The following is a 26195-nucleotide window of genomic DNA, read 5'->3' on the forward strand; positions in this document are numbered from 1 at the left end:
GCTCTGTTGTGGATTTTTTTCATCGTTATCATCGTCTAACTTTACTCACGTGCAGCCGTAGTATGGAAATGTAATTATTGTTCGCACTAGTGCTGCGCGATTAATCGATTAATTAGTAGCTTAGATTAATCGTTTTTTCTACTAATTAATAACCGATTAATTGGACAAACGATTGACCGAAATCGTTGATTAACTAGAGTAATCGGAAAAACGATTAATCGATTAATGGCACAGCACTAGTTCATAACCATTGAGCAGCGGGTTTGCCGACACAAAGGCAGAGACTTCAGAGAGAGGTTGAATAAAAAATCTCGTCGGTCATTCTTCCTTATATACAATCCTCATGTCGTTTATGGACTGGCAATACGCCCTCAACGTTATTATAAAGCCTGCGGTATAAAAGGTTCGAGAGAGTTGTCCATTTTGCCGATCATGCCGATAAATCATTTCTCAAACCGGATGAGTGCGGCTAAGAGTAATAAAAGTTTTTCCGCAGCGCGTTGCGGATCTGTAACTTGAGAACAGTATTGCTCAGCAAATGTATTTGAATTGTTTCAATTGATCAAGCTTGGTCGAAAACGCAAATTATGGGTAAAATTGAGTTCTGATAAAAAGTTCTTGAGACTAAATATTTCAACACCTTACATTCAATTTCATCGAACCTCGCTTGGTGAAAATGTGACTATTTGTTTAAAATCACTGAATCGAAGCTTTAAGATACATCGCAACAAGACGAGTTTATTTCTTCAACGTAATTGTAGCACCGAACTGTACAAAATTATTTTATATTATATGGATTCTCGAAGCTCAGTGACGTTGTAGGGAAATACATGTGTCACAAAGTCAGGTGACTAATTTTTTTTACGGAAGTTAGAAAGCCTGCAGCGGTTTATATAACGCAACAAAGAAAACGGACGTTCTCAAAATCCTCGGAAACCTTGTATACGTATACGCCTACTCTGCAGATCAAATTACGAGGAATTATACACACGTGCTCCGTGTGCTTCGTGCTGCTCTGCAGGCAAGAGTATAACGCACGAATGCGTCGATCAAGGAAAGCATGAAGTGGGTGAACAGTCTGGTAGACTTTAAGGATGCATCAGACGTACAGTCTGGCCAAAAATGGTGAAACCTGCAAGGTTTCAATACTCCGACTAAAGTCAACCTGCGAGATGAATTCAATCGAACCAATTCTTCTTTAAAGTTGAACATTGGTCGTAAATTCAAAGTTTTCTTTTTTAAATAATGATATCATTTTTTGTTTGAAACTTTTATCATTCAGCTGCATTTAATAATACGGACTTGAGCCAAGAAGTATTTTGTGGACAATTGATTTTGCTTTACAGACATTTTTGAAGAGAACTGAATTACCTACAAATTCTCAATTGGAATTTTTTTTTATTAACCTGATAGTTTATTTAACCACAAAGGCTTACAACTTTCAACCACTTGAGCTCTGGATTTCACTAACAAGACACTTTTCTCTGCAACATACCCTCAGGCTCAGGTTCGTAAAAATTCATTTTAGGCATTAAATGCAGCTGAGTGACAATAATCTGAAGGAAAAAAAACGACGATATTTCCTTCTAAGTTATTTAAATGGGAAAACTTTGAATTCCAAAAGTGATATTCTATAACTAGATTTAAAAGATACTCTTTCGTATCAGTTTTTCAGATAGCAACGAAAAAAGTTTAGCTTTTTTTCAAAGTTCATGAGAAAACTTTTTCGAATAAAATGGAATCCAATTTACTCCCTCTCACTTGTTGAACCCTGGTCATGTTCATGTGATTAATTTTTCAACATTATTAACATTTCAATGCGAACGTCACACTAGACGCGTCATTATCATCTCAAAATTTACGAGTCACACCTTTAAGGAGAAAATTTAACGACGGATATTCACTCTGATAATTGGACAAGCATTTTTGTTCATCGAAATTAGTCATTCATCAGTAAATCAGACAAAACTACAGTAATATTATAATAAAAGAGTTCATCTTTACAATATTCTTTTGTATATCTAACTGTGTAAAGAACGGAAAGCGGAATTCGCTATCGTAATTACAGCATTCGGTGAACACATTGATAGCGTGCTATTATAGTATAATATAGCATTATAGCAAGAGGTAGATGTGTACTAACCTTTATGTGTGTGGTTGGCTGATCGCGTGTTCACTGTAGATATGAGGCATTCCACATCAAATCGACCTAGGTCTGAAACTTGACTTTTCTGATTAGGCTCATGATTTTCTATACAATTGTATTTACTGTCGAAAGCACTAGTTTTTTCGAAAGCTTTCCGATTCATTGGTATCAGCTACAATTTTTTAAAACGATTATATCGACACAATTTAAAAATCTGAATTAATCATGTGTCAGGTATAAAAATTTTCGAGCCTTGAGCCAGAGTGCGCCGGCGTTTTCTTCTTTTTTATGGCTTCTTTCGAAAGAAACTTAGAAAAAAAATTAGTAGCAAGAGCAAGTTCACTACCGGTGGTTGCTCAAGCACTTTCATATGTACCACCAAATTTTTTAGAATTTTTTTAGATTCTTCTTTCTAAAGTTTCGAAAAAAATTAATGTTACCGAGAGTCAAAACAATCATATAAAAAGCTCGAGTCGAATTGGAGAGTTCAGATTTCAGACCCAGATCGATTTGACGTGGAATGACCCGTAAACAAAGTCTTATCTCGAATCTGGGCAGGCTTTTGTTTTAGGGAAGATAGTATAAGAATTTGGTAGATGAATTTTTGGAGGTTAAGGGATTTTTATCGTTTAACGGTGATTAGGAATTTCTCATAAATTGATTGTGTATAATGAATAGGCCAGAACCATAAATTATAAGATGCCGACCGCAGATATCTCTGAACAGTAATTGAGGTTTCACTTTCACAGCTGAGTTATTACTAACGATATATTATCGAGTCTAAAGTTATAACTATTACTTAGACAGTACTGGTACGTTTCACAACTTCTAATACCACTTGAACTAGCCAACGTGAAAAATTTACTGCTGATCAGAATCCGTAGTCGATTGCTTGCCACAAGGCTTAGTTTTGAAATTGGAATAAAACAAGATATTATTTTCGAAAATTACCTCAAGAAGCAGATGGTAATAGTATTTTTCATAATATTGAGACTATAACGAAGTTACAGAAAATCAAGCAATGTAACCAAAAACCGTTTGTACTACTCAGTAAAACAATTTACATTACATTAAAAATTGAGTAAATATCTCGTGGATGATGATTGGCCAAAGAGACTTCAACCACGCAATAATATTACGAAAAGAGTTACAGAATCAGGCGCAAATTGAACATCATCGGTGAGTGTCGTGGGTAGAAATTAAATCAGTTTGATCCGGGCGACTTCGGATGTCTCGGGTCAGTATAAAGTAAGCGAGTTAATTAGTTATTGTCTACAGTTGGTGGGTGTTTTCTTTGCTAGTCGAGCTGACAATAAGTGTGGGTTTAAGCACCGGAAGCACTCGGTGCCCGAGTTAAACGAGGGTACATCTTCCTCTCACGATTGCTCTCAAAGCGACATCGACGACATCCAGAGTTGAGCGGCAAGACGCTATCATTTCGCCGAAAACAACGCATCATGGGAAACGAGACAACCAGACGAAATTTTATTCACAATAAGTTTCACAATTTCAGCGTGAGGCAAAACATTGCAGGAATTACCATCGAATGACCTGAATTAGAGGTGCTGCCTTGATCTTCGTCGTGCTGCACATAATACTTGGAGATAACCCGACAGCCGAAGGTTGAGTGACGTCTAATAACGTCAGATTGTTGAATTATTTCAACGATCAATAATCAGCCGTCGTTTATTGTTTTTTCAACGTTCAAAACTGCGCGTCATGGACACTGAGTGATCAGTGCGACGTGTCAAACGTTGCTGTTTTTAAATGAAGACTTGGTCGATGAGGTCAAAAAAGACATTTCATTTATTGATGTGCAAAATTTTTAATTTGCGAGGTTTCCATGGGAACCCCCATCATCATGAACATCAATAGCCTGATGAGGGGGGGGGGGGGGGGGGGTACACCTTCTGGTCACCAATTTTAACCTCAAACGTTGCTGTAGACAAGACTTGAATTTGACAACATGCATAATGCCAAACGAGTTGTCCACTTACACGGTATGAAACACTGTCGAGGAAACATTTGTGCAAATTGTTATACTTGAAGTTTGCGTCGCAGATAAGAACGACTCTAGATAAGGATCAGGCCAGAACAGCTTACACCTGTTTTTCAACTGCCTGCACAGGTTGGATATAGGTATATATGTAGTAGATAGGTGCTTGTAAAACTGCAAGACGGTGCGGCAACTGTGAAGCGTTTACGAGCACTTTGTTGTTAGAATGGCCTTCGGGGTACCGTGAGAAGTAGGAAGTAGAGAAGGAATTCAGGATACCTTACTTGAATTCGTTCATGACGCAATGTGCAATTTCGGCTTTCTTTGTCCACAAATACAATTCAGGTATTTAAACAATAAATTCTTGGTTAAGACCCATTTAATTAGACGCAAAGGAAAATCAGCAATTAGAGAGGTCGATATAGGTATTTTCGCAAATCGAGGTCGATTCTGACCGATTCAAGGCCACGGTTGTCGTCTGCCCTGTCTATTTAATCCGCGTAGCAGACGACATGGGCGGCCTTGAATCGGTCAGAATCCACCTTGGGTTGTGTACCTATATACCAAATTATTTAGTAATTTACTAGACAAATAATATATGTTGAACTGAAATGAATTGCTTTTTCATCTGAATTATTTTCTGACAAAAATTATAACCACCACGTCGTTGGAAAGAACACTTGTCCAACACACTTTAATCGAAAGCAGAAACGAAAAAAATGTTTCATCGTAAAGGAGCATAACGTAACACTGGTCAACAAAAATTCACTTTTTGTGTGTAAAATAAAAATTTTTAACCGATTTTGTTAGGAACAAGGTTTAGTATAATAGAATTGATACTAGCATATTTGAAAATTAGTAAGCACCTTCCTTATTACAAAATTTTGTCGACCAGTATAATTATTTGCGCTCGACTAACAGATACGCGATCTAGTATCGTTTTTGTCGTTACTGACATACGCTATCGGGTTAAAATTGGACTGATACTGAGTATGATTTTAAAAGTGATCAAATTAATAGTCAACAGTGAATCGTACGACGTTATCCAAACATATTATTTTTTAAATTTATTATCCATATATATGTATATTATTAAATATATTATTCTTTAAATAGATACGTCCAAATGTAGGTATAAAAAGCATTTATGTGATTTTAATATCGCGCAGCTCAAGTGACTTGCAGGAAGTGAGAATTCCACGGTAGCTGATAACAAAGGTGCAACACTCATTAGTGAAGAGTTATTTCCTGCGTTTTGTTATACATTAAACTCAGCCGTTTTACTTTGACACTCATTACAAGATATTGTTGACACTGATTCATTGTTACCTTAACACTAATCACGTTTATCCTAGACTTTGAGTCAATTTCAAATTGTTGAATTGTACGCGTGACGTATCCAGAGACAGAAGTTACCAAAAAGCAACTAATAGTAAAACACAAACCGCCACTGGGTAACAGCCAGACCGTGTCTTATCCACTTTTTCACAGTTCCTGGGATTGTCCCCAAGTCTTGGAAAGGGTTTTTCCTGGGTGAGGTCATATTACAAGTTTGCACTAATTAGGTACTCAAAACCGTCATTATGCTCTCCAGAGTCTATGATAACCAAATTATACCTTTTCCATAAACTTGGTGAAGTAAAACTTTCAAATTTATTTCGAACATCGTTTCTTTTGTAATGGCGTCGTATTTCAATCCGCAAAAATATGGCGTTACCAAATTTTATAGACAAGGTTATCATAGTAAAAACAAGTAGTTAATTTGACTAATCTCGATGGGGACCCTAAGAACTTCCCGCTTGGATGCGTGTCGAGCCCATAAATCGTTATCAACTGGAGTTTTTTTCGATGTTGTTAGTTCAATAACACAAAATTCACTCGACTGATGAAAATTAAAATTTAGGTTTAAGCTAGGTAAAGCCGCGCCGATTGGGATCAAAATCATCCAAATCCGTTCATACGTTTCCCAGATACCGTTAAAAAGGGTCTCAAATTCGTTGAATTTAGAATTATTCCGAAAAGTGATTCTCAGGAGAAAAAACCTTTCCTGAATTTCAGAAGTTCGAACGAAGTCATTAAAGCACCAAATTGAATTGAATGTCCACGGTTGAATATCATTATAAATTATGCATTGACCAGAAAGTTTTGATTGCGGGAAAATTGTGAAATTAATGCAACACCGAATTGTCGCAAAAATTCCCGAAGTTTCATGCTTAACCCTCAGTTCCCACTGTTTACACTTTACTGCTGAGCGAATATTGAAAAGCTCCATTGTAGCTACCTTTGAGAATTTTTTTCACAGAATCAGCACAAGATTTCGATCCAAAACCTATTGGAGTATGAAATACATATAATTTTCTGTATTCAAGAATTTTTTCGACATTTTTCCACGGAGTCTAATTTCCTGTAAAATAACATCCGAGCGCAAAAGTGTACGCAGTGGGAACCGTGTATCAAAAAATAACAGTGGGAACGGAGGGTTAATTTCGGGACAAACGAAACATAGATTTGGAATGCTTGCACCTTCTAAACAGTACCGATAATGTAGAAATAAAATGATTGAGTGTCCACTGTTCTTTACTCTTACCTTTTTGAAGTGCTGGGGATTTCATTAATGTTGCTCCAATGATAAACATCGGCACATGTGGTAATCGTTGTATCCTTCATCGTGACACCTCAGAAAAGAAAAATGTGTACAACATGTATTCTTCAACTATACGAAAGTCGCATAATATCTTCGAGACTGCAAAACTGACCCGGAACCGTGAATTATTCATTCGCGGATACTGCAGAACACACTCACATACGTTTACGCGCACAAACACGCCGAGTTCTCGGTGTGTCAATGTAACTCGCATGTAACGTCGGATATCTAATATGTTTACACCAGCGTCGTATATGTCATTAATTACACAACGATGATACTTGTTCGCAGCGCGTTACGAGCGAACCTTGCAACTGCGGACGAATCTATCCGTTTTCGTCTTTTCTTTGCTGCGTGTTATCACGAAGTCCGGCACCGCATGTTCCCCGTAAAAAGTTGATGTCAACGGAGGAACGAAACTCGGAGACCTTCTTTGATTCCGACTCGTTCACTCGCAGTCCTTTCGTCGACTCCGTTCATATTTTACTCGACTCTTCTTGCGCGCTTTTACGTCGTTTTAATCCTCGCGACGGGCAGATCAACTGTCAGAACGCACACTTGTCAGCCGGGCCACGCGGCTGCGATACGACGAAAGGCGGAGAAGCATTCGGCCTCGCCGGCGTGGAAACGCGGTATAATACGAGCTCTGCGCAGACACTACGGTTTTCTGCTTCCTGAATCAACTCGCGTGTCGACTGCGCCTCTGCGGGACGATAGTCGAAGATACGAACGCGCGTTCGACGATCAAGCGGCAAAACGCAACGATAATCGCCACGTTCTGTCGGTTGGCCAAAAATTCATACTTCTTATTCCATAGCTATCAGGAATATGATAGATAATATGCAAATTAAATGAGTAGATGGGGTCGATTTTTGACAACCAAACGTGAGATTGTCTGCAATTCCATCTCCTTAAACAACATTTTCGTTGAATTCGAAATCTGTCTTGCATCGATTTAACGATGGTCGTATTTTTATTTCACCGTCTTGATATTGTTATTTTAATTATCACGGCGTCGGATTGTTGTTCGGGTAACGTCACGTTGTTTCAACATATTTTTTCTTTTTTTCTTTTTTTAAATCCTCGCCAAAAGGACATTGTGTCCTTACCGCAATTTTGATCAATTCTAATCAATGAAGTTTATCAGGAATGGATTTTTTCTTGATTCGATCAGTTGATAAAAAGAAATCTTATCAAAAAGATTGTTGATAATTTGTCAACGACAGACTTATCATTGAAAAAGCACTCGTTATTGTCATACAAAATGTATGGTATAGAATATCTTGAGAATTGATTCATACATAAAATGAGCTATATTTATAGTTGAACGTCATAGCTTTCCAATTTTTTTCCATATCTTTTGATCAAACTCAACTGACAATAAATTAGCTTCAGCGACACTTTTCAAAGCATTAATTTACAACGTTTTTCTGTGAATACTTATCTGTCGACGAATTTCCAATTCTATATTCTGCAATTAAGAATACGCTTATTATTTCTCAGTATGGCCACGGGAAAAATAATCAATAAAAGTACGAGTGGAATTTGGGTCTTCCAATGTCAAACCAATTGTATAGTCCGAGATGATTGATTACGAATCAATAACGTTTGCTCCATGCATAATGCAAAGGCAAATCGGAGCTGCGGTGATGCTTGAAGTAGAAAAAATTAAAAAATCGGACATGATATCTAAACGTTGTCCGAAAGACGTGTTTCACTTCTGACAAAAATAGGCTGAAAAGATGCCAGAAAACGTTCAAAAGATGACAAGTTTCATATTTTCTCGTGTTTCTTAGACTTAAAAACCAACATTTAAAAAAAAATCCTCTACTTGATAGCTCACAAAAGTTTTGAATCTTTTGAATAAAATTAGCTTTCGTAGAGTGAAATCGAAGTACTCTATTAGATTCTTAACCATATCTAATTGTAAGCGCTTGGAAATAAAATATCGATATCTAAGCTTGGGTCTACAATTCCAGTAACTTGTATTTTTTTTTTTTTAGAGATATCTTCGTAACTGACAAACACATATAATAATCATTTCACAAATATTCAATCTACGACTATCTCTTAGTCGAATTTATAAAAGGTATCGCTTTTTTCAACTAACCGCAACCTTCTCAGTTAGACGTCTTTTTGCCTCGTTTTTCAAAAACATCTGAAAAATGATTTTACGATGTACGTGTATCAAGTCTCGATACGATAACTGTTCCAATAAATTCCGCCAATGCAATTAAACATACTGCTCGAAAGAATAATTTTTGTCGTTTTCAGCCTTTTCATGGGATTACAGATTGAGACCACAGAGCTTCCTTTCTTCAATGAAAGAACCAAGTATCCGGTAGACCTTTTAATACCAAGTGAAGGAAGAATTCCCAAGCAAGCCTGGCATGGAATTATGTGCGCACATAGCCGCACAACTTATACGTGCGGTGAATGCGCAACCTGGGCATAATAATTATTCCTACGCATTCGCCACGCGCTACAGAACCTTACGACTTTACCCTACAACTACTAATCCGATGACTACGAGTCCCGCTATTGTACATCTGCGCTTTGTTCTTCCGACCAGGAATGTGAAGTCGTGAGAGCCGAATTGAGCGCTGCTGCACGTGCACTCCCACGATACCTCTAATCCTATCGAGAATGTTTTTACGATATCACGATGCGAGCACTCGAACTTTGTTTGCACACTTTCAGTTTTGTGTATCTGATTGTCAATACAAGCGTGGGAACAGCTCATTCCTCGGATGTGTCTAATTGAAATTTCAAGTTCAGCAGGGCACTTTGATTTCATACTTCCTTGTCGGTATAGTAGCTACCTGCACGAGCACCGATTCATGAGTAAATATCGTAGGTGAAATGTTAGCGAGACCTTCGTCAGTTCCTTGGACCTTGAAATACGTTGTGGCAATGGCCAACCAAAGGCTTACATAATTATTTCAGGTCCCTTCAATACATGTAGATACGTATTGTTTTTCTCGGATCTTAAGCATGCTTTCTTCGATCAAGAAAAAATGTAGCGGTCACGACAGTTTTGAAATGACAGTATATCGTTCTTCGAGAATTTCCTGCATTGGGGAAGGTTGACTTCCAATTCATTGACGATTCTCGAGGAGCTATTCACTTGAAAATCAAATGAATGATTTCGATCCGTCAAAATTGATTTTGAATGAATGCTATTCATAACTCGATTATCATGTGATTTTCGATAATTTCCACTAAGACACCACATTTTCAATGTTGAGTAATTTTTGGAGGAGGACGTAGTTACAGGAAATCATAAGAAATCACTGGAAATCAATGAAAATAAACCCAGGACGGTGAAAAATCATTGGAAATCGGTAGAAATCACTTGTTATACCGTGAATCAACGAAAACACATGATGAAATAGTAATAAATGATAGATTGTTTTCGAACTGTAATCATTTGGTGTTTCTTCACCCGATTTCATCTGATTTCTTCAACGCTGTGACGTGACGGAATATTTTTTACTTTTTTGCTATTATAACTTCGATCATGCAGTTTGAGAATTCTTTTAAGAAGTTTGATTGACCAAAAATCAATACTGTCTATTGATTTTATCACAAGCTAGTTATACATGAAGGGATTGTCAAATTTTTATGTCGTAAGCTACGAAGTTCTCGTCAAAAATACAAGAATAGAAGATACTCGAAGTATAAACAAAAGCGATTGATGCTGATGATTTGTTTGAAATCGCTTAAAAATTGTTACAGTCCAGTAGGTTTATTCAATTTCACTCGTACCATGATTCACTTAATTTAGAAAAGTATTTGCTACAGCAGAGTAACTGTAACAAATTCCTTTATAGTATTCAATTTAATATTGCTATTCCTCTATCACAATGAATATCGGTGCAATGTTGAAAAACGAAATATTTAACCACACATCACAACATGACAAATAAAAAGTGTTCCAGTTCCGGAGAGAAAAGTCTTCTTAATAAATTGATCCACCGAATGGATTGAAATCGAACAAATTTACTAGTTTTTAAAAATAATTGTCAAGCGATTGAAAACAAACCATCGATATCTATAAGCGTTTGTTTGTAGTATTCCAGTATTTTGTTAAAATTAAAGCGATAATCATACCTCAAAAATACAATAATTTGACAATTACTCCATGTACGACTATCTCGTAATAAAATTAATAAAAAGTCTAAATTTCCGCCATACTGCAATCTCCTCAGCCGTAACGTAAGATCGACGAAGCCGTACACACTCTACTGAAATTGAAGAAAGTGATTGATGATGGGATTTCCCGAGGGTCGATAAGCGCATCAGCATGACTGGCTGCACTCTGGGTTTCTCTCCAGGATTAGCTACAGGGCCGAAACCGTCGCGTCATAAATGCAGCGGTTGGCATGTGTGTGTTACAGAACAAAAAGAGGGTGGCGGAGATCCTGGCTTGGGTGTTTCGCCTTCGTTTTCGAGACTGCAGCAGCTCGTTTCATGAGCCATAATAAAAGTAGGGGGGTCGTGTTTGTGGGGAATTGACTCACTGCAAGGGAGAGTCGGTTTCGTCCCCGGTCGTCCTCGGTTGGAATCAGGGGACATAAGGGTGTCTCGTCTTGGCCGTTACCCAAGGGCGAGGGACTGTTTGCTTAGGTGAGAAAATATCCCACGCATCCAATTCCCGCGCCGTCTTTGTGAGACAGATCTTCGAGGTATGGAGTCAAAGAAGAACGAAAAAAGTAAAAGATTTACACAGGCTGTGATTTAGGGTGTTGAAAATAATTTAAAATACTTCAGTCGTTTGTAATTTACATATCCAACAGGCTGCATAAGTTTCATAAAAAATGTGAAATCATCCCAAGTGGAAAACATCAATTCTCGAGCCTATAATGTTGTAGAATGATTGAAATGATTACAATTATATAAACAGTGTATTATATGGTTAGAACCAGAGGAATATCCGCTGATTGATATGCTCAAAATCCAGTAACACGGTATCTTCGAGATTACGATATTAATTTTTAACAGTTGAAATTCAAAAGTCACTGGTTGATACCGGAGAATAGGAATAGAAATCGGAACGCCTCTGTTTCTCGGGGAACACATCGATTTTAGGCGATATTCACCACTATGTGTTCGTTATTCTTCACACAGCCATGAGTTAATACTTGGAACGTTCGATCGGTAACATAGAAGGCTTGCGATTGACGTTTATCGAAGAAGTCAAAGTAAGAAAAATTGACGAAGAGCACACGGATGAGAATTTACAGAAATTCTATGTCAATCATTTATTTAAAAAAATTGTTGTGAGAAATGCAGTGACTTATGTGCTAATGCATGTTATCACCATTTTACAGTAATTGAAAAAATCGTTATCGTTGACAATCGTTGAAAAAATTGCCTATTTTGTTTTTGCTGATCTAGTAACGAGTCAAATTAATTTTAATGTGTCTCTTAAATTTGTAGTTTGATATACCTGAATGCATATTGCCATTTAATTTGAAACATTTACTGCACACGGGCAGACTTAAACGAACAGAGACTATCAGTGATGGGAATTGATTAATTCGTGATTTCTCGATAAGATCTCGCGATACGTAAATAATCACGCGGCGTATAAAAATATGTTAGACATCAAAGCGAGAAATAAAATACTGATCATTATAATTCGGTTGACTTGGCAGTTTTGTCGAGCGTTCTTTTTGCTTCTACCAGGGTAACGAAGGACCAAAAATCATCGGCGAGAAGTTGGGGTTCCTCTAAAGCGGCGAAGTGACCACCTCGAGGCATGTGATTTATCTGAAGCAAATTGCGGTACCTGGAACGTAACAGGGACTCCGACTGGTAGGTGATTTCGTGCGGAAATAAGGCACATGCTGTCGGTGTGTTGATAGGAAACCTGCGAATTCATAATTAATTAGTAAGACGATGAATACCTTATTTCCTTTTCTCGATCACAACCTCCTTTCCACTCACGTTTCCGTCTGAAGGCTCAGATGAGCAATACTAAAAGTTTCGGCGTACAATCGCACTGTTGTTGTGATCGAGTTTGTCACCCAGTAGATCATAACGTTGTCCAAGAGTTCCTCGATGGTAAACTTTTCGAGCAGTCGACCATCTTTGCTGAATCTGTACTCTGGATTCGTCCATGTGCTGAACTTTTCCAAGATGTAGGCAGCCAAACCAGCCGGAGAGTCGGTGAGTGCGGTGCCTGAAAGAAATTCAGTATTCGATTCCCTTTCGCCAAGTTTTTCCTAGTCTGCATCGAAATATTCTGTGATGTTGGCCATCTTTGACCAGGTCATCATAAGCCTGAAGATTGATTGATGACAGCATTCAACTCAAAGTCCTTAAAATGATATCTAAATGATATCTGATGATGATCCGAATTTCGGCATTTAAAAGACACGAGACATCTTTTTGAGGTCAAAAAACGAGTCTCACATTAAATATATTTTAAACGTCTTTTTAACAACTTCAGTTTTGTGCTGTACGGCATTTTGTTGCCCGAGAAAAAACGTAAAAGAACTTGCGGACCTCTTACCGACTGTGTCTGGCTTTGTGGCCTGTATGTGTACGTAACCAAATTCTTCGACAAGACGTGACCAATGGTAGCTTAGAGGGTACATCTTGGACCAGTGCTCACTGCTGACGACTAGAGATGGAATGTAGGCACCGAGAATGGTCCAGAGGTAAGAAGAGGGTGCATTATTTTGGCACATGTTCGAGTGTATTCCCATAACACTGGAACATATTCCAATATCGTGTCCTGCTCATTTTTGACGTCATGAGGTGTTTGGTAAGAAGTCGCTTTAAAATACATTTTCAGTCACCTCTCGGGGTAAAGAACTCCCATGTTTGCGGTGATGATGCTTCCCGCGTCCCCGCCTTGAGCATAAAATTTTTCAAACCCTAGCCTGCTCATTAAATTCTTCAACACTACCGTTATCTGCTCGTGAGAGTGTGGAAATTAGGAATTGTACTTAATTGATAGTCAGTAAGACGAGAGAGTGATTTTTAAGGGGGTGTAGACGAGTAGACAGCCAAAAATTTGCGTGAATTTTGGGAAGTTATATCCTGACTGCCAGTCGTTCAATTCGATTTGGGATTCTTTTATTCAAAAGTATGTTGATTAGGATTCATTAACAGATTTCTTGAACTTGGAGAAAGTATTCATGAATAGTTTAACCTCTTTGCCACGATCGTACTTTGTCTGAGCATTAGATTTTTTGGGTTACTTAAATTTAAAAAAAGCCATAAATCTTAAATCGAGAATCCAAATTCAATTTTAGACGGTCGATATTTCGATGAAAAAAAAATGTCGAGATTACTGAACTATTCGAGAATACTGTTTCCAAATTCAAACTTAACCGGTCGATCGGTTTTGGGAATATCGTGGACACCGCAAAACATGATATTGAGCGAAATTATCTATGTTTTTATCAATAACAATCCTTCTTATCAAATTAATTGTAATAAGAAAAATATGTACATCAAGTTCGAAGTTGATGATACTTTCGAAAGAAACAAATCACAAATAAATTTAATAATTGATAGTCGAGATATAAATGTCCAAAATTGAGTCATTTATTCACTCGTCTACTCGTATACATATACTCTCTTGAATGTTTGTGGTACCTGAGTGGAGCCTAAACCAGGGCGAATTGCTGCATCAGAAAACCCGTAACCTGGTAGCGATGGTATGATCAACTCGAAGACGAAATCCCGATCAGCACGTGGTACCGTGAGCAGAGGGATGATCTTCTGGAATTCAACGATGGATCCGGGCCAGCCGTGAACTAGTAGCAGAGGGAGAACTCTGACAGAAAGGCTCTTAGGGATCGTGGGTTTCACATGGTAAAAGTGGATGTCCAAACCTGTGAAGAGTAAACATTCATCATCACGACAAAGAATACTTGGAGTTTCCTATTTTCTTATACAACTATACCTGTAGTATTTCACCTTGAATGCTGGTCTTAAACTGCGGATACTTGTTAAGAAGGGTTTGACGCTGGGTCCAGTCGTACTTAGTCCTCCAGTATTCCAGTACGCTTTGTAGGTATTCGCTGTCCACACCGTAAGTCCATCCAGCACCTTCCAGTGGCTTTCTCAAAGATCGGGTCCTGCTGAGGCGCGTATTAAGGTCATCGATAACCTGCACGTAAAATCACACCGTCATTTACAGAATGCGATCTATTTATATGAAAATCTTCTAGCTTATCGAGCACTTACCTCTTTTTTAACGTCGATTTTGAATGGCCGAATACTTTGGTCATCCTTATGAGTTTCTCTTGATCCCCAGTACTGGTCACTAGGTAGTACTGGTACTTCAAGATTTTCTGAATTGCTAGAATAAATGGTCACACACCTTTACTTCGAATTACAGCCACACAATCAAAGGTTCCTTTAGCATGAGTTGATACTCGTTATGGAGTCATAACTTTGAAGAGATACCTGAATTTTCAAGTTATCACTACCGGGAGTCTAATGTCTGTAGAAAGTTATATTAGATCACAGCTAGAAATTCTTCTTGACACCACATAGCAATCTTCGTGTGATTACCATTCAGCTATTCAAGATCATTTTTCTCACCTCCAGTACTTTGCAGCTCCATAGATCAACAGCAATAACAATAACGTGAATTTCCACATATTTGTAAGTTGATCCAAGTCTCCGAGTAGGTACACTAAACTTGTTGAACGTATATCGGACAGGCTATGACAAACAACCAGCGAACTTCACGTACCTTGTAGAACTGAGGCTTCGAGTGTGCTTCTAGCTTGTATCATTTCCTCCCACTTAATTCCACAGCACCGACTGCCAGTACAGCGTTCTTGAAAGTAGCTAATGACATCAGCCAATTACTTTTCGTTCTAAATTTCTTAAGCCATTCAGATAATGATAAAAGCCTGCGGCGCTATCAACTATAATCAATTATACATACATGCAGGTTCTCTTTTTTCACCAACGTTGATGCCCGTCTAACGATGACTTGGCCTAATCACGTTTACTCTTCCATTACGAATAACTTCAGTTGCGTAACGAAAACAAACAACAACGCTGAACATGAGTTACGGACTTCAGAAAGTCCATGGACTTTGACCAACTGAAATGAGGAACGGATTCTGCGAGCCGAGATATTCTACATAAGTGGTTGAGGCAAATGTACTTTCATTTTTGATCGCTGTGTGCTTTATGAGTGATCACATAAATCTTGGATCTTCTTTTTTCTGATACCGTAAAGACTATTCTGGATTAGCGGATTCGTGAGGAATATTAATAAATAATTATGTTTACTGAATTTCATTCAAATTTGTTTAATATATAATACAAAATATCATGTTTAATTTCTACTAAATCAACAATATTCTACTATCATTCCAATTCGGCTATAGCTAAATTTTACTCACAATCAGTAGAGAACGACACAATACTTACCTATTATTACCGACCCATCGGGTAACGAAGGTAGAGAGAATGGAAGAAAGAGACAAGTTATGTGCATGTTCGAATTGAATACTTCCTCCTCGTTATTTCAAGTCTCTTTCCTGATACCACCGTTTGTCGACTTTTGTTACACCAGAACAAGAATCACAATGATCACAACACGTGATGGTTGCTTACTGAGCAGCATCATCAAGCCGCCGCTTCTGATCTTAACTGTAGTTAAATCAGATACAATTCTGCCGTGATTACAGAAAAACGCTTCACAATGCCAACATTTCCTTCTGAATTGTGATTATCTTTTTAGCCTCTATATTGGTACACATTCGTTGATTTGAGCTAGTTGACCATTTTCAGTAAAAAGCTGAATTCCACATTTCAATATTTGTATATTACACGACGCATGAAAATGAACTGAAGAATAGTAAGATTAATTTTCTTATAACTCCGAGGATTTGCCAGTCTTCTGAGTAGTTTTTTCTTTCTTCTCAATCAGACCGACGAAAGACCAGAAGTCGTCAGCAAGAAGCTGAGGCTCTTCAAAAGCTGCAAAGTGACCACCACGAGGCAGATGGTTTATTTGAATCATGTTTGCGTATCTGGATCGCAGAATAGCCTCTGACTGGTAAAATATTTCGTACGGAAAAATGGCGCAGGCTAGCGGTGCGTGGATCGGAATCCTGTAAGCAATGATTTCAAAGTTAGAAAAGAGGTTATTTCTTAAATACCATCTTCAAACGGCTGAATAAATCATTTCGTTTCTACACTTACGAGTCTATTCTTAGGTTGAAATGAGCTTTGTTGAAACTCTCTGAGTACAAGCGCATGCTCGTTGTGATCGAATTTGTCACCCAGTAAACCATAACGTTGTCCAAAAGCTCATCGATGTTGAATTTTTCGAGCAAGCGACCGTCTTTGCTGAATCGAAATTCCGGATTTGTCCACGTGCTGAACTTCTCTAAAATGTAAGCGGCTAAACCAGCTGGCGAGTCGGTAAGCGCTGTGCCTAAAAACAATATATAAGTTGGTTATTGGTATATAATTTGAACATAATTTGACACAAGATGTGAGTTTTCTTAATTTTTTTTTTTTTTTTTATACCAATGGTGTCGGGTTTGGTGGCCTGCAGATGCAGGTATCCCGATTCTTCGATCATACGTGACCAGTGATGGCTAAGAGGGTACATTTTGGACCAGTGTTCATCGCTGATGGTCAAAGACGGGACGAACGCACCGAAAATTGACCAGATAGTGGCTGAAGGTGCGAATGAGAAGCATGCGTTCAAATGTATTCCAAAGACGCTGGAATTGCAGAAAAGTCAGTATTAATTTTCGGCGATCGTATCTCTCTTACGCAGAAATTTTATTCTGAGAAGAAAGATAAAAATGGTTACCTATCAGGAAAAAGGACTCCCATATTTGCGGTAATAAGACTACCCCAATCTCCACCTTGGGTGTAGAATTTCTCGAATCCAAGTCTGCTCATCAGGTTCTTCAGTACTACTGACATCTATGAATGTGTGTATAGTCAATGATTTGGTTTCTACGATAAACTTCAGGCCAGAATCAAGGTGTAGTTTAAAATTTTGATCATACTTGAGCACTGCCTAATCCGGGGCGAATCGCGGCATCGGAAAACCCGTACCCTGGAAGCGATGGTGCGATCACCTCAAAGACGAAGTCATGGTTGGAACGTGGCGTTGTGAGAAGAGGGATGATTTTTTGAAACTCGACGATCGATCCAGGCCAGCCATGAACCAGCAGTAGAGGAAGAACTTTCACGGAACTACCTTTGGGCACAATAGGCTTTATATGGTAGAAGTGGATGTCCAAACCTGTGGAAAGTAATCACTTATCACAAAGATCGAAAATACCACAAGTTTTCTACTTTTGACTACAGATGCTACTGCAGTATTTAACCTTGAATATTAGTCTTGAACTGCGGATACTTGTTGAGAAGGGCTTGACGTTCCGTCCAGTTATACTTTGTCCTCCAGTAATCTAGTACGGTTTGCAAATGCTCGCTGTTAACGCCGTAAGTCCATCCTGCACTATCCAGTGGCTTCCTTAAAGATCGTGTCCTACTCAGGCGTGCTTTGAGGTCATCGATAATCTGCCCAAAATGATATCAGTACCAACAACGATTCACAATATCCCGAAATAATTAGTTAAAGTAGTTGGAAGTTAACCAACAAGAAGAGGATGACTGTTAAGAAAAATAGAGTATCGAGGAGAATAAACCTCCTACAAATACACAAACTCAAAATATCGGGAAGAAAGAACACCAACTACTTTTACTTTCACAACTATTTTTGCCTTATTCTTGTTAGAATAAAAATTGATATCCTTTCATTGAGGCAATGTTAATGGTGTTGAAAAAGGAGAATAAACGTTTAAAAAAAAACGAACTGCAGCCCTGGCACTTTATGTGCTAACCTCTTTTGGGACGTCAATTTTGAATGGACGGATGCTAGTGTTAACTTCACGTGACTCTCCAGGTCCCCAGTGTTGGTCAGTTGGTAAATTTGGTACCTCGGGCACATCAGCGTACGAGCTGTAACAAAGTATATAATTTATCGGATTACGTAATCTTATGAGTCCAATCTAATCCATGAGTCTTTCGTGGCTCCAAACTTCATAGTACGTACAGGTAAATTCTAATAGCACAAACATCTAGAAGAATTTTTTATTGTGTATGAATTTCATTTGATTATGTGCAATTTGCCTAAAGTTATAAATATTTATGTGATTAGCGATAAAGAGTATGATCCTTATGAATACTCGTCCAAGTTTTATTAATTTTCAAATTCCTAAACAGTTCCGTGTACTATTGAATAATCATAAATTATGATCAATACGCATGGTGTATGCTGCATATTAAAAAGCAGTGTCTTAGGAACGTCAATCGTTGGTAAAACGTACCGTATGCGAACAAAAAATCGCTGACCATTCTCGAACAAGATGATTGTCATTTTATTGAGTTTGAATAGTATATATAATAGTATATACAGTATACATATACACACGACAAATTGACCAGGGTCTGACCCTTGACCTCTTAGATTTGGTCTGAGATTTCTTAACTAGTTGTTCCAACCACAAAAAGCACAAACAATTGTTTTTCAGATTTTTTTTTTAGTAAATTTATGTTACTTATTATTTCTGAAGATCAATATGTCTTCGGACGTAATTCAAAAATCTGATAAAATTCCTCAATATCCTGAGTTATACATAAATATGTTTAAGCAGCAACTCACAAAAGACTATAGCTTCTGATTTTTTTCAATTATCTTTCTTCAAAAAGCGTAGAGTGTACGCAAGTCCTTCACTCTCGGTTTAGGCTTAAAAATTATGATATTATGAATCGCAAGATTTTTGATAATTATTTTAGTTTTCTTTTAATTTAGGTTCAAGAACATTTTGGTTTTCCAAAATCATAAGTAAAACAAATTCACTCAAAAAACTCTGAAAAATGAAGTGCTTTTTAGAGTTGAAACAGTAATATATAAAATCGTGGACCACATCCAAAAGATTGAGAGTGAGACCCTGATCGATTTGGCGTGGAATGCCTCATACATTATAATATAGTCACACATATTACACTGCATATCATTCCAAGTAGTCTTAACTTGCATCTGGACAATCATGTGAAGTATATAATTAAACCGAATCTACTACATTTCGTAATACTCAATCAAACTCCTCACAAATTATGTAATTTTCAAGTAGTTAAAATTTAAAAAAAGATGAAATGTATTTTAGTGTTTGTCTAATTGTTGAGTGTAACTGCCTAAGTCATCAATCAGTAACGCCACTCAACTGCAATTAAAGAATGATTACGGATTTCCAATTTCTTTTGAAGAGATATAATATCAAGTTCCGTCGATTTCATTACGTTCCAGATTCTCCTAGAAAAAAAACTCGGAATTGTTACCAACCTGAAAAGCCTTGATACAGCAAAAATCACCAGCAGAGCGATGAATACGATTTTCCACATTTTCCGGCTGCTAGCGAGGGTCGAATCCACAAAATTTATCGTTACCCTCCTCAAAATATACGGATGTGAAGCCGCGCGATGTGTCTGCCGAACAGGCAATTACTGTTCAAACTCTACACTTCCAGCGGACTGACTGCTGTCATCTTCCCTCCTTTATCAGCTTCTCCCACTCCAAGCAGAACGTGTGATGGTAATCGACTAAAATCTGCTCGCCAGTTATCACCTTTAATATTGCTGCGCCGAACACTACGCTGTTCGAATGATTTGGATTCGATGATGCGTCCGATGACACTGAGTACTAGTAAAGTGTCGTCGAAAAAAATAGAGTGAAGTTGAAGGTTCAGTTTGGTGCTGACCATAAGCAGTAATGTAAGTTGTTTTTACGTGATTATTCTCGTCTAACGATGACTTGCCGATTCACGTATAGAAAATTGTTTATCACTCTAGCCGCGTGTACATGCATATCGACGAATACAGCTGAGACGAGAGAATGCTGCTGACTGGATAAGCAAGACTCTGTGTAGGCTTGAATTTCGACCACGTTTTGGACTTTGGTGAACCGCATATTTTCTCAGAGGTGTTCAAAGTAAAATGCTTTCTGTAACGCATGAGAGTCTATAACACTCTGATTCTGACCTTGAAAATTGTATAGCTCTAAATAATTCTCGTTCCTTGTACCGCGATTTACAAGATGTTGCAAGCAAGCGGCAAAATTTAGGGTTTGATGAATTTTTCGTTGGAAGTGAACCAGTTGATCTTGAATGACGTTGTTGTCTTGGCCGCACTTCCGTTACTGGCTTTTCGAGTAAACTCATCGTAAGTCAAAAGTACATTGAGTTGCTTGTGAACGAGACTCGTTTATGCCTGCAATTACAGCGGTTGATATATGACACAGAACATGAAACCGTCGATATTCCACAATCTCACTAATTTCGCTGAAGTTAGATTCCTACATTGGGAGGTTGAAGGCTGAATATTTATCGTGAGAACCAGTAGTTTGGTCCCTTGTGCCACCTGCTATATACCAGTTTTATTACGCATCCTCTTTGAATGCTTTTTTAACTGAATTGTGGAACACGTAGAAGAAATACTATACGAGCTGTTTATATTTGTCTAAAAACAAAAGAAACTGAACTCTAACAATAGCCAAGCTATGAAGATGTTAACAGCTCAGCTATTACTAGCAGCTATTTGTAATGATATCCATATTTCAAACGAGCTTTAAATGGAACAATTTTTATAACGACTCTTCGCGAGAGTAGTTCAATACAAATGTGTCAACATAAAACACATTGGGTATTTTGTAATAGCATAATTTTTTTTTGAACAATTGATACCAATGGCAGATGGAGGATAATGAAAACAGAAAACGAAACCCGTAAGATTATTTCAACTGTTTAATATTGGTATACATTGTAAAAAATATTAAAAATGTGTCGATGAAAAATTTTTTTTTTACAATTCCGAAGACTTTCCAGTATTCTCATTTTTTTTCTTCTCCTCCACCGTACTAACAAAAGACCAGAAATCGTTAGCAAGAAGCTGAGGCTCCTCAAAAGCGGCAAAATGACCGCCTCGAGGCAGATGGTTTACTTGAATCAGATTCGGATATCTCGATCGTAACAAAGACTCTGATAGATATGAGATCTCGTTCGGAAACATGGCACAGGCCGTCGGCGTCTTGATGGGAAACCTGAAATGATTACGGATTAGAAAATAAAGCAATCAATATTTTTGTCAATTCCGACTCTCAAAACTTATTTGATAATTAAGATTGATTAATAATCTGATTAATTCTGTTCGTCAACTCACGAATCCAGTTTGAGACTTCGAGTTGCCGTGTTAAGACTTTCCGCGTACAAGCGCATGCTGGTCGTGATTGAGTTGGTCACCCAGTATACCATCAGGTTGTCCAAAAGCTCGTCGATAGTGAATTTCTCGAGCAATTTACCGTCTTGACTGAATCTGTATTCCGGATTCGTCCAGGTGCTGAACTTCTCCAAAATGTAGGCAGCCAGACCGGCAGGTGAATCGGACAGAGCGATTCCTGTGAACATTCATTGTTCACAGATCAGGGTTAATCATATTCATTCTCAAATGAACTGAGAGTTGCATGTTTGGTACAGTTTTCTTACCGACGGTGTCGGGTTTGGTGGCCTGGATGTGCATGTATCCTGACTCTTCAAGAAGACGGGAATAGTGGTGACTCAAAGGATACATTTTGGACCAATGCTCGTCGCTGATAACTAAAGACGGAATGTAGGCGCCGATAATTGACCACAGAGTTGATGACGGGGTGTTTTGTAGGCAAAAGTTTAGGTGCATACCAGAAACGCTGCAAAAATTCAAACTCACAATCAGATCTAGATGCCCGTCACTTTTTTCTTAGATTACAGTTTCAAATGTATACATGAAATGATCTGAGAATACAGTTCGGTTAAAAAAATTCGGGATTACTATTACAATTTCCTATTAGGATAAAAAGTTAAACATTACGACCAATAAGAGGCACAAATAAATAATCCAAGTAGTGTTCGAAAATATAAGAACTAGGTTCATTACGCTTTTTTTGAAATTCTCTAAACGGCTTTTTTGCATTTGCTGTAGGCAATGTTGTACGTGGTTGCTTTTTTAATACTATCACAAAGTCAGGTGTAATTTTTTGGAAAATAGAAGTACGAATTTCTTGTCAAAGGGACTCGGAAGGTCCAAGATTGAGATTTTATTCGGTGTTTTGAATTTCTTCTGTGATTCCTTCAATTGAAATGACAGGAGAAAAATTTTAGGGCCTAAGTTCTAAAAAATCACCTCCGACCATTTTTCGAAGGAATGAACAGATTTAGATGATTTTTACCTCAATTGACGCGACTTTTCTTAGCTTAGGGCTGACTAATTTTTGGATTTCATCAGTCAAATGGTTTTCAAGTTATTCAAATAACAAAATTTAAGAAAATCAAATATCTCATCTTATAATGTTTTATGGGCTTAACATGCATCCGAGTGGAGTTTTTAACCTTTCACATCAAGGTCATTTTAAATAACCAGTTGTTTTACTCTGAATGATTTGAAATTTTTTCTGATTTGTCATCGAAAATCAGCAAGTTATCTTATCAATTTTACTGCTTAACGGATGTACAAATATTATATAATCAAAACCTCCGACCTTTGAAATTAATCTTCAGTAGCCTGTTAAGCGATACAATATTGGAAATTCTTCAGAGACCAAATTCAACTAGTTTCTCTTCTAACATTTTACAGATGCAGTGCAAAAAAGAATAACGTCGCTAATTGTATTTGTTATTAAATACTATCGGTATCGTACGTTTTGGCCTTTTTTTGGTCGAAAAACTCAAGTTTTAGTTTTAATCGTAAAACTGAAGAGTCATCCAGAACTTTTTTGAAATACCGTAGCTTAGCTACCTCTTGGGATAAAGAACTCCCATGTTTGCAGTGACGATGCTTCCCCAATCGCCACCTTGAGTGTAGAATTCCTCAAATCCCAGCCGAGTCATCAGATTTTTCATCAACACTGTCACCTATCCGTGAGAAATAGGCATTAAATTTATATTCCGAGTTCCAAAGTGGACAACTGTTCGTAGAGTCCTCATCTTACCTGAGGATTTCCGAGACCTGGACGAGATGCGCCGTCGGAAAATCCGTACCCTGGAAGCGATGGTGCGATCACTTCGAAGACGAAGTTCGCATTTGAACGCGGCGTCGTAAGAAGGGGGATGATCTTTTGGAATTCGACGATAGATCCTGGCCAGCCATGGACGAGCAGCAAAGGAAGAACTCGGATCGAACTACCCTTAGGGATTGTGGGCTTTACATGGTAGAAGTGGATGTCCAAACCTGTATCGAGTTTTTTTGTTCGCATTACAACGAGGAATTATTTCAACAAGTTTTGTTTTTAATTGTTATAGTATTTCACCTTGAATGTTGGTTTTGAACTGGGGATACTTGTTGAGGAGTGCTTGGCGTTTACTCCAGTCGTACTTTGTTCTCCAATATTCCAATACTGTTTTGAAGTAATCACTGTTTACGCCGTAAGTCCATCCTGCACCTTCCAGCGGCTTTCTTAAGGACCGTGTCCTTTCCAAACGATTCTTCAGATCATCTATAACCTGCATCAATTCTGGAAATTTTTTATAATGTCATTGGTGACATTTTAGTACTGCAGTACATATTGCCACCGCGTAAGGGCCCGATTTTTTACTACGTCAGGAAAAGCGGGTCGGTACTGGACTCGTACATAATAGTAACGCTAAATGACAATATAATTGATCACTAGAAAGTGCTTATCTAATCGTTGACCCTAGTAGCGTCGCGTGTAGCGGGCGAGATTACAGAACGAGCGGAATATCTGAGTTCAAATCCTCAGTTCATACATTGTACTCAGCTCTTCTACTCAAGCATATGCAAGAATGTGCAGAAAAACGATGGAAGTTAAAAACTTAATTCAGGGGGTGCCCTGGTGGATTTCGATGTTGACGTATATATTTTCAAGAATCAAAATCTGCGTATATCAAACGTGAAAAAGGGCTTAACAACTTCGTTGGTTGAAAGAAACGATGCATCGTCGAAATTTCAACCCTTTCCGTTTGGCTGTTTATTTAATATAGGAAGAAAAAGGGGTGAGTTTGCTCGGTGATCAAAATAGGAGTGCTTCATGCTCTGAAGGGGTAAAAACAAAGGAAAAGCACTTATTTGACCATTTTTTTAGATGGAAGAATAGGCGAGAAGATGATAATATTTAAAGGACGTTATGAGGCATATATTTAAGTATAATACAAAAAATTATTATCAAAATATATTAAAAAATGGCGACACTGCAGCCATTCTCGCGAAACATGTTGAATTCTGTGGCACGCAGTGTAATTGGTGCAAATTTGAATCAGGAAAAAATCACCTTTTCTAGATATTAAAGCTACGGAAAGACGGAGGGGATTTTAAAAATATTAATTTTTGTGTAATTGGCGAGTATTTGAATGAAAATCTTCAATTTTCGACTCCTCCAATAGAAGATCACTTATTTCTTAATAAATTATATTTAAATTAACTTATCGAAAATCCCCCACGCATTTCTGTAGTTATTAATAAGTATATTTTTTTTTCAAAATTCAAATTTGCACCAGTCACACTGCATGCCACATATCCAGCGGGAATGGCTTCGCAGTGTAGCCATTTTTTAAAATATTTATTGACAATAATCTTTTCTATTACACTTAAATATATGCCTGACAGCTTCTTTGAATATTATTATGTTATTCCCTCTCTATGTATTTTTTCAGATTTTTACAGCGGTGTTATCCGTTAAGGCATAAGAAATCGTGTATATACCGACCTCTTTCGGGATGTCGATCTTGAACGGACGGATGCTTTCGTCGATCTTCGTAGGTTTTCCTGGTCCCCAATACTGGTCACTTGGTAGATTTGGTACCTCAGGTTCTCCCTTGTACCTGAAATCGCATAAACCAACCATAATAATGGACTGCAGATTCGTACACCTCAACACATCGCGCAATTGTCTACCGATCATCATCGGTACAGTCTGAAACTGTTTACCTCGAACGGAGCCGCGTTACTAATTCCAAAGTGTTTATCTACATGTTATTCCCGTTGTCACGGAATTCAGTTACTCACCCGAAATATTTTACGAGTCCAATAATAAGAAGCAGCGACACAGCTCCCAGCTTCAGCATTTTGTTCTCCTTAAGTCTATCGTTTCAGGCCTTGGAGATATAATAAATGAACGAATGTGTTCAATCGCACTGACAAAAACGCCCGCTCAACGCACACTGGACGCCGGCAACTAACGCGTAGCGTGTTATTATATATCGAGTTATGTAAGTCATGTGAAGCAGATTCGTTGCCCCTACCACTGGGCTGAGGGATCTGAAGCCTCCACCACCACATTCCCCTCATATATCGTAAACTTACAGCAACGGTTTCAGCCTGTATTCACCAAGTCCAGCTATCAACGTAGACTCACG

At 38.0% G+C, this 26195-nt stretch overlaps 4 protein-coding genes across 5 annotated transcripts in view; all 4 read right to left on the reverse strand.

Moving 5' to 3' along the window:
- The window catches only part of LOC124407265, a 40172-nt gene extending 32737 nt beyond the window's left edge, over positions 1-7435 (reverse strand). Inside the window, exon 1 of one of the 2 annotated variants that reach the window (XM_046883236.1) lies at positions 6730-7435. Coding sequence is in view for 1 of the 2 variants with exons in the window: in XM_046883242.1 (XP_046739198.1) it covers positions 6730-6809 (80 nt within the window). In the remaining variant the exon portion in view is untranslated. The remainder of the gene's footprint in view (positions 1-6729) is intronic. The other variant, XM_046883242.1, reaches the window with a different exon arrangement.
- A 4755-nt stretch (positions 7436-12190) lies between these two features.
- Positions 12191-15566, reverse strand: LOC124407252 (juvenile hormone epoxide hydrolase 1-like). Its single transcript, XM_046883214.1, has 8 exons — positions 15355-15566; positions 14995-15109; positions 14725-14917; positions 14401-14639; positions 13596-13711; positions 13307-13506; positions 12739-12973; positions 12191-12661 (listed from the first exon to the last, which is right to left on the reverse strand). The coding sequence occupies exons 1-8, from the start codon at positions 15411-15413 to the stop codon at positions 12424-12426; spliced, it is 1395 nt and encodes a 464-aa protein (XP_046739170.1). The 5' UTR covers positions 15414-15566; the 3' UTR covers positions 12191-12423.
- Positions 15567-16412: 846 nt separating this feature from the next.
- LOC124407247 (juvenile hormone epoxide hydrolase 1-like) lies at positions 16413-20318 on the reverse strand. The gene is made up of 8 exons (XM_046883208.1): positions 20144-20318; positions 18642-18759; positions 18126-18318; positions 17802-18040; positions 17600-17715; positions 17308-17507; positions 16978-17212; positions 16413-16886 (listed from the first exon to the last, which is right to left on the reverse strand). The coding sequence occupies exons 1-8, from the start codon at positions 20200-20202 to the stop codon at positions 16646-16648; spliced, it is 1401 nt and encodes a 466-aa protein (XP_046739164.1). The 5' UTR covers positions 20203-20318; the 3' UTR covers positions 16413-16645.
- Positions 20319-21318: 1000 nt separating this feature from the next.
- Positions 21319-26012, reverse strand: LOC124407249 (juvenile hormone epoxide hydrolase 1-like). Its single transcript, XM_046883210.1, has 8 exons — positions 25846-26012; positions 25547-25661; positions 24134-24326; positions 23816-24054; positions 23623-23738; positions 22338-22537; positions 22015-22249; positions 21319-21895 (listed from the first exon to the last, which is right to left on the reverse strand). Exons 1-8 carry the CDS (start codon positions 25902-25904, stop codon positions 21658-21660), a joined length of 1395 nt encoding a protein of 464 aa, XP_046739166.1. The 5' UTR covers positions 25905-26012; the 3' UTR covers positions 21319-21657.
- Positions 26013-26195: the final 183 nt, after the last annotated feature.

Source organism: Diprion similis, chromosome 6 (genome assembly GCF_021155765.1).
Source record: "Diprion similis isolate iyDipSimi1 chromosome 6, iyDipSimi1.1, whole genome shotgun sequence".
Lineage (NCBI taxonomy): Eukaryota > Metazoa > Arthropoda > Insecta > Hymenoptera > Diprionidae > Diprion > Diprion similis.

What these genes read in the sequence shown, in the direction of transcription:
- LOC124407252 (XM_046883214.1), bottom strand. Translation starts at nt 15,413, where the DNA reads ATGTGGAAATTCACGTTATTGTTATTGCTGTTGATCTATGGAGCTGCA. An exon ending in CTGGTTTAGGCTCCACTCAG is followed by an intron (nt 13,712 to 14,400) that starts GTACCACAAACA and finishes TCTCACGAGCAG; the next exon opens with ATAACGGTAGTGTTGAAGAA. An exon ending in CTGAGCCTTCAGACGGAAAC is followed by an intron (nt 12,662 to 12,738) that starts GTGAGTGGAAAG and finishes ATGAATTCGCAG; the next exon opens with GTTTCCTATCAACACACCGA.
- LOC124407247 (XM_046883208.1), bottom strand. Translation starts at nt 20,202, where the DNA reads ATGTGGAAAATCGTATTCATCGCTCTGCTGGTGATTTTTGCTGTATCA. An exon ending in GTTCAAGACTAATATTCAAG is followed by an intron (nt 18,041 to 18,125) that starts GTTAAATACTGC and finishes TACTTTCCACAG; the next exon opens with GTTTGGACATCCACTTCTAC. An exon ending in TTCAACCTAAGAATAGACTC is followed by an intron (nt 16,887 to 16,977) that starts GTAAGTGTAGAA and finishes CATTGCTTACAG; the next exon opens with GATTCCGATCCACGCACCGC.
- LOC124407249 (XM_046883210.1), bottom strand. Translation starts at nt 25,904, where the DNA reads ATGCTGAAGCTGGGAGCTGTGTCGCTGCTTCTTATTATTGGACTCGTA. An exon ending in AGATCGACATCCCGAAAGAG is followed by an intron (nt 24,327 to 25,546) that starts GTCGGTATATAC and finishes GAATTGATGCAG; the next exon opens with GTTATAGATGATCTGAAGAA. An exon ending in GTTCAAAACCAACATTCAAG is followed by an intron (nt 24,055 to 24,133) that starts GTGAAATACTAT and finishes AACTCGATACAG; the next exon opens with GTTTGGACATCCACTTCTAC.